This window comes from Aquarana catesbeiana, linkage group LG11 (genome assembly GCF_042186555.1).
Source record: "Aquarana catesbeiana isolate 2022-GZ linkage group LG11, ASM4218655v1, whole genome shotgun sequence".
In the NCBI taxonomy this organism is placed as follows: domain Eukaryota; kingdom Metazoa; phylum Chordata; class Amphibia; order Anura; family Ranidae; genus Aquarana; species Aquarana catesbeiana.
Window position 1 is genome coordinate 42,305,802 of NC_133334.1, and position 14,525 is coordinate 42,320,326.

At 40.4% G+C, this 14,525-nt stretch overlaps 1 protein-coding gene across 5 annotated transcripts in view; it reads left to right on the forward strand.

The window, feature by feature from the left end:
* The window catches only part of LOC141111973 (uncharacterized), a 144,875-nt gene that overhangs the window by 36,281 nt on the left and 94,069 nt on the right, over positions 1-14,525 (forward strand). For all 5 annotated transcript variants that reach the window (XM_073604222.1, XM_073604220.1, XM_073604221.1 and 2 more), the window contains 5 exons: positions 3,310-3,432; positions 3,692-3,856; positions 4,035-4,217; positions 7,001-7,123; positions 12,948-13,061. In XM_073604222.1, coding sequence (XP_073460323.1) covers positions 3,310-3,432; positions 3,692-3,856; positions 4,035-4,217; positions 7,001-7,123; positions 12,948-13,061 — 708 coding nt within the window. The remainder of the gene's footprint in view (positions 1-3,309; positions 3,433-3,691; positions 3,857-4,034; positions 4,218-7,000; positions 7,124-12,947; positions 13,062-14,525) is intronic.

Consider the following 14,525-nt stretch of genomic DNA (forward strand, 5'->3'; position numbering starts at 1 on the left):
CTGCAGAGGTAAACCTAAAACGTCTTCTTTTATAGAAGGCTATAGCTGTAAATAATCCCACCTGGCAACAGGGTCACTTTTAAATAGTTTGAGGCTAGGACTGCATTGAATACCCAAAAGCAACAAAGCTCGCTGACGTCACAGAGCCGGTCCAGGCTTCGGAAAGATCGTAACCATATGGCCGGGATCCGCCCACATGCCTGGACCGCCACCCGGCTCAGCCTCTCAGCGAGCCATAGAGAGCCTGTGCCGGTCACTCCCACCCCCTCCCCAGCGCTCCAGTGAGAGCTGAGAGCCATCAACTCTCCGCTCGGGGAGCTCTGAGAACCAAGCGATCGGTGGTGTTTGATTGCTCGGTTCTCAGTCTTAGAGCTGGCGGGGTTACAAATGCATCCACCTAGGTAAGTAAACATTCCAATACTTCTCTTTTTAAAGTCTAATGCCGCGTACACACGGTCGGACTTTTCGGCTACAAAAGTCCGACGGACAATCCGATCGTGTGTGGGCTTCCCCGGACTTTCAGTGGACTTTTCCAGCCACAAATCTGACAGACTTTAGATTCGGAACATGCTTCAAATCTTTACGTTGTAACTCTGCCGGATCCAGAAATACGCTCGTTTGTATGCTAGTCCGACAGACAAAAACCCACGCTAGGGCAGCTATTGGCTACTGACTATCAACTTCCTCATTTTAGTCCGGTGTACGTCATCACGTACGAATCCGTCGGACTTTTGTGTGATCGTGTGTAGGCAAGTCTGGTCGTTAGAAAGTCTGTTGAAAGTCCGCCGAAAGTCTGTCGGACTTTTGTAGCTGAAAAGTCCGACCGTGTGTACGCGGCATTAGAAAAAGAAAACTGACAAACTAGGCTGTTTTATTGCAATAAAACAAACTTAACTGCCTGTTCTCAGTTTTCTGTAGAATGAAAACTGAATGCAGGTCAATTGACATTCCTGGGTCAATGCTTATTTGCTGGGATTCATGAACTCCCACATTGGCTAATTGGGAGATAGCTAAAGATCGGCAACCAGAAGAAGCTTAGGAGAAAATGCCATCCCTTACGGACCTCATGGGCATTGGACCTTTGGAGCAGCGGCAACTATTTTGGACTTTAGTTTCATTTTAACTATTGCAACTGTCATTGTTCAGTGCAAGTCTGAGCTTGTTGTGTCACAGTGCACTACAATTTGCAGTGGTGAGCAGATAACAATGTCCACTCTTCACTATAAATGTTCCCTATGGATAACCCAGATGTCTGTGTTGCTTGAAGTTGATAGAAGGGCCACATATAACAGACAATCTTAGCTCCTCTAGCATTGCTTTGTCAGTCACTTATGTCAATGTATTAAAAATTGTAAGGTAGATAACTTTCTTTCTTAATTATTTATCTGCGGTCACATGACCACTAACCCGTTACCTGCCCTTTCTCTCTGCGCAGTGGGTGTGGACTTTTTAGGAAATTATATCATAGGAGGAAGTTATCTATTGCTGAATTAGACTTGCTACCTGCTCCCAAAATCCAGAAACTGAACTGTTGGGACTGATCTTTATGTGGCACTGTCGGAGCTTGTGCGCATTTGCATTGGAGAAGGCATTGATGTATGTTCATAATTGACAGCCGCACAGTGCGGGGCCAACAACGCAGGGATGTCTTCAGTGGGAGCCAGGAGGTTTTTTTTTTTTGTTTTTTTTTTTGTTTTGTTTTTTTAGATCTTTTTAGGTATGACCTAGACATACTACTTTCTTTGTGGAATATGAAAATATAATAATAAAATAAATGGGGTTACACGGAATGGAATTTTCGGATCATGCCACGTTCTGTCACTTCACAGTGTACATTTGGTAACAACCAAGGTACTGAGAGATATAAAAATGAGAAGGGCTGAAAAATATGCAGACAATGAACCAATAAAATGATAGAAAAAGGAGCAAACATAATCCGTGCCATTATTTCTCATAACCCATCAGTCTGAGGTAGCTTTATACAGTACTAGAAGGATTAGAAGCTCACGCTGTAGACACAGGTAAAATGGAAAACCAATCTACGTTGAGGATGTTATTGATAAAGAATGTGACTCTCCTACTATATGAGATGACATATGAGGCTAGGGGTGGCCAAAATTTTTTTAGAAAAATATGGTCCAGGTGGGTGGACTCATCTGAAACAAGGGAAGACCGCCCCGTTGGGGACTAAAGTCTTGTACCTGTATGATCTTTGTGCAAGTGGAGTACTCCGTATGCCTGATACCTCTGCTACCCTAGAGTACTGTAGAGCTCTGGTATTGTTTTTTTGATGATGGGGTGGGTTGGGGTTCACTCTGGTGTGTTTTTGTTTTCTGTGTGTGTTCCTGTTTTTTTTTGTTTCTCTTATATAAATATTACAATTAAATACACAGGAATGCTATATGCGATTATGGTAACTGTGCTATTCTATATTAGTTGAGGCTCTTTGTAAATGTCCTATGGGAATGTAGAAGCAGGTACGGTAGGAGTATTGGATGGTCTGGATGTTGGTATTAAATTGTAACTTGGCTATGCATTTTTTGCTATGTACAACTTTGCCAACTGTATATTGTTTGCTGTATAAATACTTGCATATGGCAATAAAAAACCTGTTTCTAAAAAAAAAGAAAAAAAAAAAAAAGAAAAGGAATGTGACTACATAATTATCACAGCCAAGCTACCACTCTCTGCCATAAAAGGAAACATAAACAAGAAGCTGATAGTGTCCTGGTGGGATGCGAGCCCAACAATCAATGGTATTTATGCCTTCAGCATATCCCTGTGGTCTAGCAATCTGAAAAACAAGGGTGTAAATAGACTGAACTCCTACCTGAGTTAGCTGTCTAAGGCTTCTACTAGGGGAGTTCAGGGTGGCATCTGGTCTAGGTTCCCTAGCGTTTGCATTTGAGGTATAATGCATCCAGGTAGCCCATTGTTAAGGCATTCACATTTATCCTTACAGGTGGCTATCCAGTCCTCAGTATCCATATTATATATTATCCTTTTCTAATAAATCAGTATAAGGTGTGCTTAGCTACATTAGGTAGATGTGGTACAGAGCCAGGAGTTTTAATGGTTCTAGAAAGCATTGTTGGCCTTCCTCTGGAAATATAACACGCAGCTGAAACCTGTCAGGGTCAACAGGTATTTACAATTGGATATGAAAGAGGTAAAATCTGTCCATAATATCAGCTTTTTTTTTTTTTTTTTTTTAGGGTATACACTATGAATTTTTGATTTTGGCAGGAGAAAATTAAAAAAAAAAAGTTTAGATTCTTAAGGCATCTATACGTTTTTGTTTTGTCCCAGGGTCCTGGAGAAGGAGAGCAGGAGAATGCCTCTGCAAATCGAGGGAAGATTCTAGTGTTGCGGAAACGAGTGGAAGAATTGGAATCTCAATTGGCAACAAAAAATGAGGCACTGCAAAAAAAGGTTTCTGTGATAATTCGTGGTATAAAATGTCAGCGTTAATAAGATGTTTTCTTTGTTGTTTGGTTACTTGTTTGGAGCCTTTAGAATATAAGTCTGTAAAAGGATAGTATTTGCTTTAGAACTTTGGGGCATCCAGTGGGTACTTCCAGAGTTATGACTTTAACCAGAATGGTACTATCTAGTGTGGTATCCAACAGTAGCTTAGCACTGGTTTTCCCACTACGGTGTGGCTAAATCTGTCCTCTAAATTTCATTTCAGGAGGCAGAGCTAGAAGCACAACTTCTGCGTGGGTCTGAAATGGATGCCATGCTTGTGACCAAGGATAAAAAATTGGCTGAAAAGGAAGCATACATTGTTGACCTGCAGATATCTGCGGCTTCACATCTCTCTCAAGATGCAGTCGTTGCAGACGTAAATGTGAAGGTACGGTGTGTGTTTTCCCCATAGACTTGTAAATCGTATAGTAGTTAATGCTTACATTAATATTCCTAATACGTTGTAGCAAGACAGTTGCCTTGCTGTGAAGTTTAATTAAAAATGATCATTGCATGTTTTTATTGTGGAACAAGCAGTCTTCATGTTTATCCTATCTGTTATCCAGAGCCCAGCATCCTCACAAGATTCCAACCAGGACCTGCAGATCCTCATCCATAACCTGAACAGGAAGGTGGGAGAAAGTGAAGAGAAGTACAGCCTCCTTCGTGAGCAGACAGAAAGCTTGAAAGCTCTTCTTAACAAAGAGAAGAGCCAATTTCAGGAGAAGGAGGCAATGTACACGGAAAATGTGAGTGATCTCTTCAGGCTGTTTACTTGTGATCACTATACATATACGCTTTTAAAGTGAACCTATCGTTAAAGATTAACTCCAGGCGCAAACATTTTCATTTAGGTATTTTCCTAAACGCCTTTCTTCCTTAACCCCTAGGTGGACAGGAACAGTTAGGAAATATGAAATATCCATAACCTATAACAAGCAAGAGACTGTCTTAGCCCACCAGGCTCTATCTATACAGGTGCATTTCAAAAAATTCGTCAAAAAGTTAATTTATTTCAAGTAATTCAATTCAAAAAGTGAAACTCATATTATTATATAGATTCGTTACACACACATTGATATAGTTCAAGCTTTTCTTTATTTTAATTTTGATGATTATGGATTACAGCTAGTAAAAACCCCAAATTCAGTATCTCAGGCAATTAGAATATTACATAAGGCCAATAAAAAAAAGATTTTTAATACAGAAATGTTGGCCTACTGAAAAGTTTGTCCATGTACAGTATAATATGCACTCAATAAGGAGTTTCACTTTTTGAATTGAATTTCTGAAATAAATGAACTTTTTGATGATTTTCTAATTTTTTGACATGCACCTGTAACTACAATTTCTCTTGTGGGTGAAATGACACACTTCACATGAATAAATGTGGCATAAGTCGACATTACCAAATCACATTATTATTTTTTTCTTTAAAAGTGCCCTTTATCATGAACCAAAAAGTGTTAAATTTCCTCCATCCCACATAGTCTGGTTGAAAAAAAAAGACACAGCCTCTCAATCCAGTTGCTCATTCCCACTTCCCGGATGCTTTTACTGTTTGCCTTTACATTTTGAAAAATATTTTGTTTGTATTAAGGTGAAAAGTGATGTTTTGTTCCCCTGTACGGGACCACTTTGTCGTCCTTTTCTTCAAGCCTGTAGTCTGGCATTGTTTTTCTCAATAAAAATTATTGTACCAGAAAAAAAGACACAAAGTCCATCTAGTTCAACCAATAAAATAGGGAAAACAAAAAAAATTGTATTTTATTTTGCTATCCTATTTACACAATCCCATACCCACATTTGATCCACCAGAGGAAGGCTGAAACCCCAGCAAAGTATGATCCAATTTGCTCCAGCAGGGGAAAATATTCCTTCCTCCGAGAGGCAATCAGATGTTCCCTGGATAAACTTTACCTATAAATGTTAGTATCCAGTTATATTATGTACATTTAGGAAAGAATCCAGGCCTTTTTTACAGCAATCTTCTAAACTGGCCAGAACCACCTCTGGAGGTAGTCTATTCCACATTTTCACAGCTCTTTCCTCCAGACGTAAAAGAGTGCCCCCTTTTTCCTCTGTGATGACCTTAAAGCGAATAACTGAACACAGAGTTCACTATATGGACCACTTATGTATTTATACATGTTGATCATATCCTCCCTAAGGAAGTGTTCACACGATGGCGCAGAGATGTCAGTTTTTCTGCACGCATTCTGCAAGGGCTCAAAAAAAAAAAAAAATTAATAAAATAAAAATAAACAATGATTCTGTATGTGCTTTGTTCACACCACACCGTGCATATTTTTTTTTCTGCACAGGAATCTGCAACGTGTGCGCAGTTTTCTGCATGGGAAAAAAACTGACATGACATCCACATTGGTGAGGATAGGGCACATAACTGAGGTGCATAAAAACTGAGGTACACTGATGTGAAACTGATGTAAACTGATAGTTTCTCATCGGTTCCCAAAAGTTTTCATGCATGTATGGTGTGAACGAACCCTTAATCTCCTTATCTCAAGAGAGAATAAATTCAGTTCCTCTAATCTTTCCTCATAGCTGAGCTTCTCCATGCCTCTTATCAGTTTGGTTGCCCTTCTCTGCACTTTCTCCAGTTCCCCGATATCCTTTTTGTGAATTGGTACCCAAAACTGAACTACATATTCCAGATGAGGGTCTTACTAATGATTTGTACAGGGGCAGAATGATATCTTTCACACAGCCTAGGTTACATTTTCTTTGGCTACCAGTCATTAGAAACTGCAGTCTTCTTTAGCCCAGTAAGGCACAAAGGATTATAACCTGCATATGTCATGAGCAAATATGACAGCTCCATTGTACAAGCATGTTCAGGAAGTCCCCGAGTTACAAACACAATAGGGACTGTAAGTTTACATTTGTAAGTGTAACGTTCGCCTGTGCATGGATGCCCACACATGTGCCGGGCGCATGTTATGTTATCTGGGGCTCTTCTGGCCATATGCAGTACATGTAGTACTGCAGTATGGGATGTGTCCGGAGGTTTTCAGGACGAGCGTGGAGCACAAGTGGCCGGCATTTGAGGCCATTCGTAACTCGGGTGTCCGTAACTCGGGGACTGCCTGTATAGAATGAGGGTCTTTTAATGCATTATCGCACATTGATAAGATTGTGTGAATGAACTGGGTTGTGCTGCTCTTTGGTACCACACAGCCTCCTGTCAGAATCTTGCCCATCTGATTACACACACATCTACTGCACTCTCAGTTGAATCCTATTGGGAGTTATACGTATGTTAGGGTAAAATGAACATATACACGCTGACAGATGGCAAATTTGCTTCATTCATTTAAAATTTTTGTACTGTTGAAAAAGCTTTTTGAAAACAAAATTTATTTTTCTTTTTTTTTTTTTTAATGCAGTTCTCTTGTTTAACATTGTCTGTGTTCTTCTATTATTTAATTTTATATTATGCTGCATTAATTTATAAGATTTTTCATGGATGCTACATAAAACCAATGTTTGCATTTATGATCCATGATTCCAGATTCGGGTATATCAGAATATGATTCTGGAAAAGGAGAAAGAGATGAAGGAGTTATCGCAGAAACACGATCAGGAGATATTCAAGCTTGCTGCTAAATCTGATGCCACCGCCGACCTTCACCAGGTATACTGTGTGCCAAAATTGGAAATCCTGATGCCACGTGGCAGTAAAACATTTTGTTTATTTTGAAGATAAGTTTTTTGTAAGATGCTTTTATGGGGATCACCATAGGCTGGTATGAAGTAAAATGTGTTAGCATCACTCCAAGAGAAAGGCGTTACCCTACATTATTTCACATTATTTCTCTCTCCTGTCTCCCTTCTACTTAAAAAGAGGTGTTTTGTTATGATCCTCACTGTAGAGATTTCCCATCACTTTCTGCCCTGATAGTAAATGAGAAGTCTCTCCAGTTGGGTCAATGACTGCAGTAAAAACGTATAAAGCAAAAAATAACAGAAAGGAGCGCCTAACTTGAATGTAAGAGTCCAAATCCCTTTAATGATAACAAATAAATATAAGGACGCCAAATAACAAAATGAGTGCCTAAACCTATATAGAACAATATAAGGCTGCTGGCCCTTTAATAGTATCAACCGCACTATAGTGATAATCAAGATAAAAAGAAAAAGTAAGGCGCTGCCCCTTAACCACTTGCCAGCCAGCTCACGCACATTTACGGTGGCAGGCTGGTTCGTTCCCGTGAATACCTGTACGTTGACTCCTTTAAAAACCAAATAGCAGGCAAGCGTGCACCCTACGTGGCGGGGGACTCGATGCTTGTGGCTGGCCACCCCCCATCGTGGGCATGAGAGCCAGAACCGGGGATCTGTGTATGTGAACACACAAATCCCTGTTCTGACAGGGGAGGAGAGACAGATCTGCTGTTCCTAGTAATTAGGAACAGCGATATGCCTCCTCCTCCAGTCAGTCCTATTCCCCCCCCCCTCCCAGTTAGAAACACTCATAAAGGAACACATTTAACCCCTTGATTGCCCCCTAGTATTAACCCCTTCCCTGCCAGTGACATTTATACAGTAATCAGTGGCTATTTTTAGCTCTGATCGCTGTATAAATGTCAATGGTCCCAAAAAAGTATCCGATCTGTCAATCGCAATGTCGCAGTCCCGCTAAAAATCGATGATCGCTGCCATTACTAGTAAAGAAACAAAAAAAAAAGTGCTATAAATCTATCCCTTATTTTGTAGATGCTATAACTTTTGCGCAAACCAATCAATATACGCTTATTGCGATTTTTTTTTTTTTTCAAAAAAATTTGGGGAATTTTTATTATAGTAAAAAGTAAAAAATTGTTTTAGTTTTTTTTTCAAAATTGTCGGTCTTTATTTGTTTATAAAAAAACGCACAGGTGATCACATACCACCAAAAGAAAGCGCTATTTTCCTTATAAAAAAAGGACGTAAGATTTTATTTGGGTACAGCGTCGCACGACCGCAGAATTGTCAGTTAAATCGACGCAGTGCCAAATCGCAAAAAATGGCCTGGTCATTAAGGGGAAAAATCTTCAGGGGCTGAAGTGGTTAAAATCAGCCTAAAATGTGTAATCTATTACATCTTTGAAAACCTGTGTCAGCAACAATCTAGAAATAAAGTAATACAAAAAAATGCAATAGTGTCAGAGCAAATAATCAATAGCATAAATAGTCCATATATCTTTAAGGATAGCCAAACACGCGCTCCTTCAGGAATTATAGTGTTTAAATCTTCCAATGACTTTGCTCCACCAAGTGAAAAAAATATTTATGTATATGTGCTCACCAGAACCTTTCAGCCACCAAGTGACCATCAAGCAGAAAGTAAACAGATCCAATTCTCCAGCAGCTCTCCACACTCCCACTTTGCAACACTATAATAAAATGCTCCAGGAGAGACCACAAGAGGATAATACAGTGAGGGGAAAAAGTATTTGATCCCCTGTTAATTTTGTACATTTGCCCACTGACAAAGAAATGATCAGTCTATAATTTTATTGGTAGGTTTGTTTTAAGAGTGAGATACAGAATGACAACAAAAATATCCAGAAAAACTCATTTAAAAAAAGTTATAAATTGATTTGCATTTTGATGAGTGAAATAAGTATTTGATCTTCTATCAATCAGCAAGATTTCTGGCTCCCAGGTGTCTTCTATACAGGTAACAAGCTGAGATTAGGAGCACTCTCTTAAAGGGAGTGCTCCTAATCTCAGCTTGTTACCTGTATAAAAAACACCTGTCCACAAAAGCAACGGATCGATCAGATTCCAATCTCTCCACCAAGATCAAAGAGCTGTCTAAGGATGTCAGGGACAAGATTGTAGACCTACACAAGGCTGGAATGGGCTTCAAGACCATCACCAAGCAGCTTGGTGAGAGGGTGATAACAGTGTGATTATTGGCAAATGGAAGAAACACAAAATGACTGTCAATCTCCATCGATCTGGGGCTGCATGCAAGCTCTCACTTCGTGAAGTTTTAATGATCATGAGAACGGTGAGGAATCAGCCCAGAACTACGCGGGAGAATCTTGTCAATGATCTCAAGGCAGCTGGGACCATAGTCACCAAGAAAACAATTGGTAACACACTACGCTGCGAAGGACTGAAATCCTGCAGTGCCCGAAAGAAAGGCCCCCCTGCTCAAGAAAGCACATGTACAGTCCCTTCTGAAGTTTACTAATGAATATCTGAATGATTCTGAGGAGAACTGGGTGAAAGTGTTGTGGTCAGATGAGACCAAAATCAAGCTCTTTGGCATCAACTCAACTCGCCCTGTCATTAGTAAGACCTCATCTGGAATATGCAGTTCAGTTTTTGGGCACAAGTTCTCAAAAAGGTTATCGGGGAACTGGAGAAAGTATAGAAAAGGGCAATCAAGCTGATAAGAGGCATGGAGGAACTCCGTTATGAGGAAAGGTTAGAGGAACTGAATATATTTTCTCTGGAGAAGAGGAGATTAAGGGGTGATGTGGTCCATATGTATAAATACATAAGTGGTCCATATAGTGAACTTTGTTTTGAGTTATTCACTTTAAGGTCATCACAGAGGACAAGGAGGCTCTCTACGTCTAGAGGAAAAAAGATTTAATCTCCAACAATGGAAATGTTTCTTCACAATAAGAGCTGTGAAAATGTGGAATAGACTCCCTCCAGAAGTAGTTCTGGCTAGTAGATTGCTTTTAAAAAGGCCTGGATTCTTTCCTTAATGTACATAATATAACTGAGTACTGACATTTATATGTAAGGTTGATCCAGGGAAAATCTGATTGCCTCTCGGGGGATCAGGAAGGAACTTTTTTCCCTGCTGTAGCAAATTGGATCATGCTTTGCTGGGGTTATTTGCCTTCCTCTGGATCAACTGTGGGTGAAGGAATGTGTATATGGGATTGTAGGTTTTTTTTTTTTTTTTTTTTTTTTTTTCTTGAACTGAATGAACCTGTGACTTTCAACCTGACTAACGATGTAACTATGACTGCTGCCTATGACCCCAAGAACACCATTTCCACCATCAAACATAGAGATGGAACATTATGCTTGGGGGGTGTTTTTCTGCTAAGGGGAAAGGACAACTTCACCACGTCAAAGGGACAACGATGGACGGGGCCATGTACCATCAAATTTTGCATGAGACCCTCCTTCCCTCAGCCAGGGCATTGAAAATGGGTCGTGGATGGGTATTCCAGCATGACAATGACCCTAACACTTGGCCAAGGCAACAAAGGAGTGGCTCAAGAAGAAGCACATTAAGATCCTGGAGTGGCCTAGCCAGTCTCCAGACCTTAATCCCATAGAAAATATGTGAAGGTGAGCTGAAGGTTCGAGTTACCAAACAGCCTGGTGGCCAACTACAAGACACGTCTGACCTCTGTCATTGCCAACAAGGGTTTTGCCATCAAGTAGAAAGTCATGTTTTGGGAAGGGGTCAAATACTTATTTCACTCATTAAAATGCAAATCAATTTTATAACTTTTTTTAAATGCATTTTTCTGTTTTTGTTGTTGTTGTTCTGTCTCACTGTTAAAATAAACCTACTATTAAAATTATAGACTGATCATTTATTTGTCATGGGGGCAAATGTACAAAATCAGCAGGGGATCAAATACTTTTTTCCCTCACTGTATATAGTGTAGTATGTTTAATTGTAGAAAAAAGCTCATAACAGAATAAAATAATTGCACTCACAATATCATAGTATAATTGCGTGCTTAACATGTGCAGCTTCCAGCTGTCTTTAACTGTCGGGTCGCTGTATAAAAGCATTGCATGGATGTTCAAGGGAGTGTCCCAGCGAATGTATGAGACTGGTATTTCAATGCATTTCACATGTAGTCGTGAAGTGGATCTGTTCACTTTCTGCTTGATGGTCTCTTGGTGGCTGAAAGTTTCTGGTGAGCACATATACATATCTTTTTTCATTTGGTGTAGCACAGTAATTGGAACATTTGAGCACTATAATTCCTGAAGGAACACGGTGTTTGGCTATCCTTAAAGATATACCGACTTTTTATGCTATGGATTATTTGCTCTGACACTTTATTGCATTTTTTGCACTACTCAAATCCCTTTTAATGGTTTACAGTTAAAAAAAAAAAAAAAAAACTGCCATCGCATTTCAGGAGCCAAAGACATTTTACCTTCACAAGGGTTTCTGAGGTCTTTCCTATATTAATTTGTGTAGAAGAGGTGTTTCTGAATTTGGGGAGTCGGTAACCAGTAGCTCCAGCATTGAAGTAAAGATCTTTCATTGACATGAACACATTGTCTCCACTGGTTACTGAGTCCCCCGATCCAGTACCACCTTTTCTACACTGATTAATACAGAAAAGCCTTTATTTCAGTTCAATACATTTAGGATTTTATCTCCAGCTCTGATGGAGCTAAAGAACAGCAGAGGGCGTAATCTAAGTGTAGTAAAAACTTGTATTGATTAAAAAAACAACAAATGGTAATTCACATGTGAATGGTTTAAAAAGCGCTTATCATAAGATCTCAGCCTGGTAAGGTTGTCCTCTTAGTAGCGGCTGAAGACAGGAGCCCAGTCCAGATTATGTATTCACCGCCGCTTGCCTGCTCTGCTCAGGATGATGAGGAATTCTTGACAGCCCAGAGAACACAGGAGTGATGTCAGGCGCTGGGAGGCTTCAAGGTGGGACTGCTATACCTTCTGAGGCTGCCCTGCCTCTTTCTCAAGCCTGCTCCTTCCAAACACTGATCTACACTATATTACCAAAAGTATTGGGACGCCCTGCCTTTACACGCATAAAACTTTAATGGGGTCTTAGTCTGTAGGGTCCAATATTGAGTTGGTCCACCCTTTGCAGCTATAACAGCTTCAACTCTTCTGGGAAGGCTGTCCACAAGGTTTAGGAGTGTGTCTATGGGAACGTTTGATCATTCTTTCAGAAGTCCATTTGTGAGGTCAGGCACTGATGTGGAAGAGAAGGCCTGGCTTGCAGTCTCCGCTCTAATTCATCCCAAAGGTGTTCTATCAGTTTGAGGTCAGGACTCTGTGCAAGCCAGTCTAGTTCCTCCACCCAAACTCGCTCATCCATGTCTTTATGGACCTTGCTTTGTGCACTGGTCCAAATCATTTGGTGGAGGGGGGGATTATGGTGTGGGGTTGTTTTTCAGGGGTGGTTGGGCTTGGCCCCTTAGTTCCAGTGAAGGGAACTCTTAAGGCATCAGTGTACCAAGACATTTTGGACAATTTCATTCTCCCAACTTTGTGGGAACAATTTGGGGATGGCCCCTTCCTATGCCATCATGACTGCATACCAGTGCCCAAAGCAAAGTCCATAAAGACATGGATGAGCGAGTTTGGGGAGGAGGAACTTGACTAGCCTGCAAGAATGCAAGAATTTTTTTTTCTGATGTCTCTTCATGTAATTGGTGCAGATTTTACAATAGGGAAGCCGCCCTTTGATTTTTATATAGGATCTTCTGTCTTTTAACAGCTGCTCAAGGCACTGAAACAGAAGCTGCATGAGGAAGAAGAGGTGTTATCAGGGAAGAATCAGGTGATTGATGTTTTACAAAAGGAGCTGGATAATAAAGATCAACAGATCGCTGTAAGTAGCTGAATTTCCCACAGTAATGGGATGATGTATGGGCTTTCTTTAATAACGTGGTGTATAGGGCATGAGATTTGTAGTTATTTTATTCTAGCCAATCACATATCTGCTTACCAAAGTCTCACTGTTAAAGTGGTTGTAAACCTCAGACATGAAATATTAACAAAGCATATGCTTCTATAGTGTGTACATGCTTCTATAGTGTGTACTTGTCTCAACCCAGAGCACTAGGTGTCATGTCTGCTGTTTCGTTCTTTCCAGTTTTCCTGACACAAAGACATAAATTGGCCACAGATGAGGGACCTCCAGCTGATTGACAGCCTCAGCTTTGTTCCTGTGAGTTGTGTGAAGGGGGGGAGTGGTCTCTTCCCCCCTATCGGCTTTCAGAGCTCTCCTCACTGGGCTCTGCAATGTGTAACTTCAGTTTTCCGCCCCCTTTTTTTCCCTGAATTTTCGGATGAAGATTGCAGATAAACAGGTACAACTTATGTAGGAGAATTTGTTTCATCGCTTGTGTATCACCTGAGGCCAGTCACTCCACTGGGTGTATGTAAGGGTTTACAACCACTTTAAAGGATACGTTCACCTTTTCAGAAGAAAAATAAATGCACATTTTTTTGCAGGTAAAAAAATGTGCATTTAATAATTTTTTTAATTTTATTATTTTTATTAATTTTTGTTGCAGGAGCCTGTAAAGCACTGCACCAACGATCAGCAAATTACTGATGCCATGCAGGTCTCCTGCAGACCTGTCAGTGTATTGGCTTCCTCTTACGAGGACACTAAAAGACTATAACTTAATATGCAATCTAAATGTTATACGATGGATTCAAATATGTTGAGACATTTCTTCCCTAAAGTGCTTAAATAAATGAAGCGTGCTTGGTTTATTGTGACTTTACCCATATTTATAAGAAAGGTTTATACAGGTTCTGCACTGATTGCTGATTATGTCTTGTTGCAGCAGAGAGATGTATGTATTACATAACCTCAGGTACAGCCTCCTCTCCAGCAAAAACAGAACAATGGGCAGCACAGTAGTGACATCACCAAATTTCATGAAACTAGCCAGAGTTAACCCTGCCTCACTGATGATATACAGCTAGACACTCTAGCTAGACACGGAGTACACTGCTATGTTTTTAGGTACATTTTTCAGGGTGCTGCTTGGTTACATTTGAAGTGATATCAATGGAAAGATTTTTTTTTTTTCATAACAAACATGTCCTACTTACCTGCTCTGTGCAGTGGTTTTGCACAGAGCAGCCTCAATCCTCTTCTCTGGTCCTCCGCCAGCGCTCCTGGCCCCTCCCTACTGCCGTGTGCCTCCATAACGAGCAGCTTGCTGTGGGGGCTCTCGAGCATGCTCGCGCTCACTCTTCACTTTCTGAGTTCTGGTACATTTCTAGTTAGCCCCCTGGTGTTTAGTTTATTTCCTTTGTGCTTTCATAGTGTCATGAT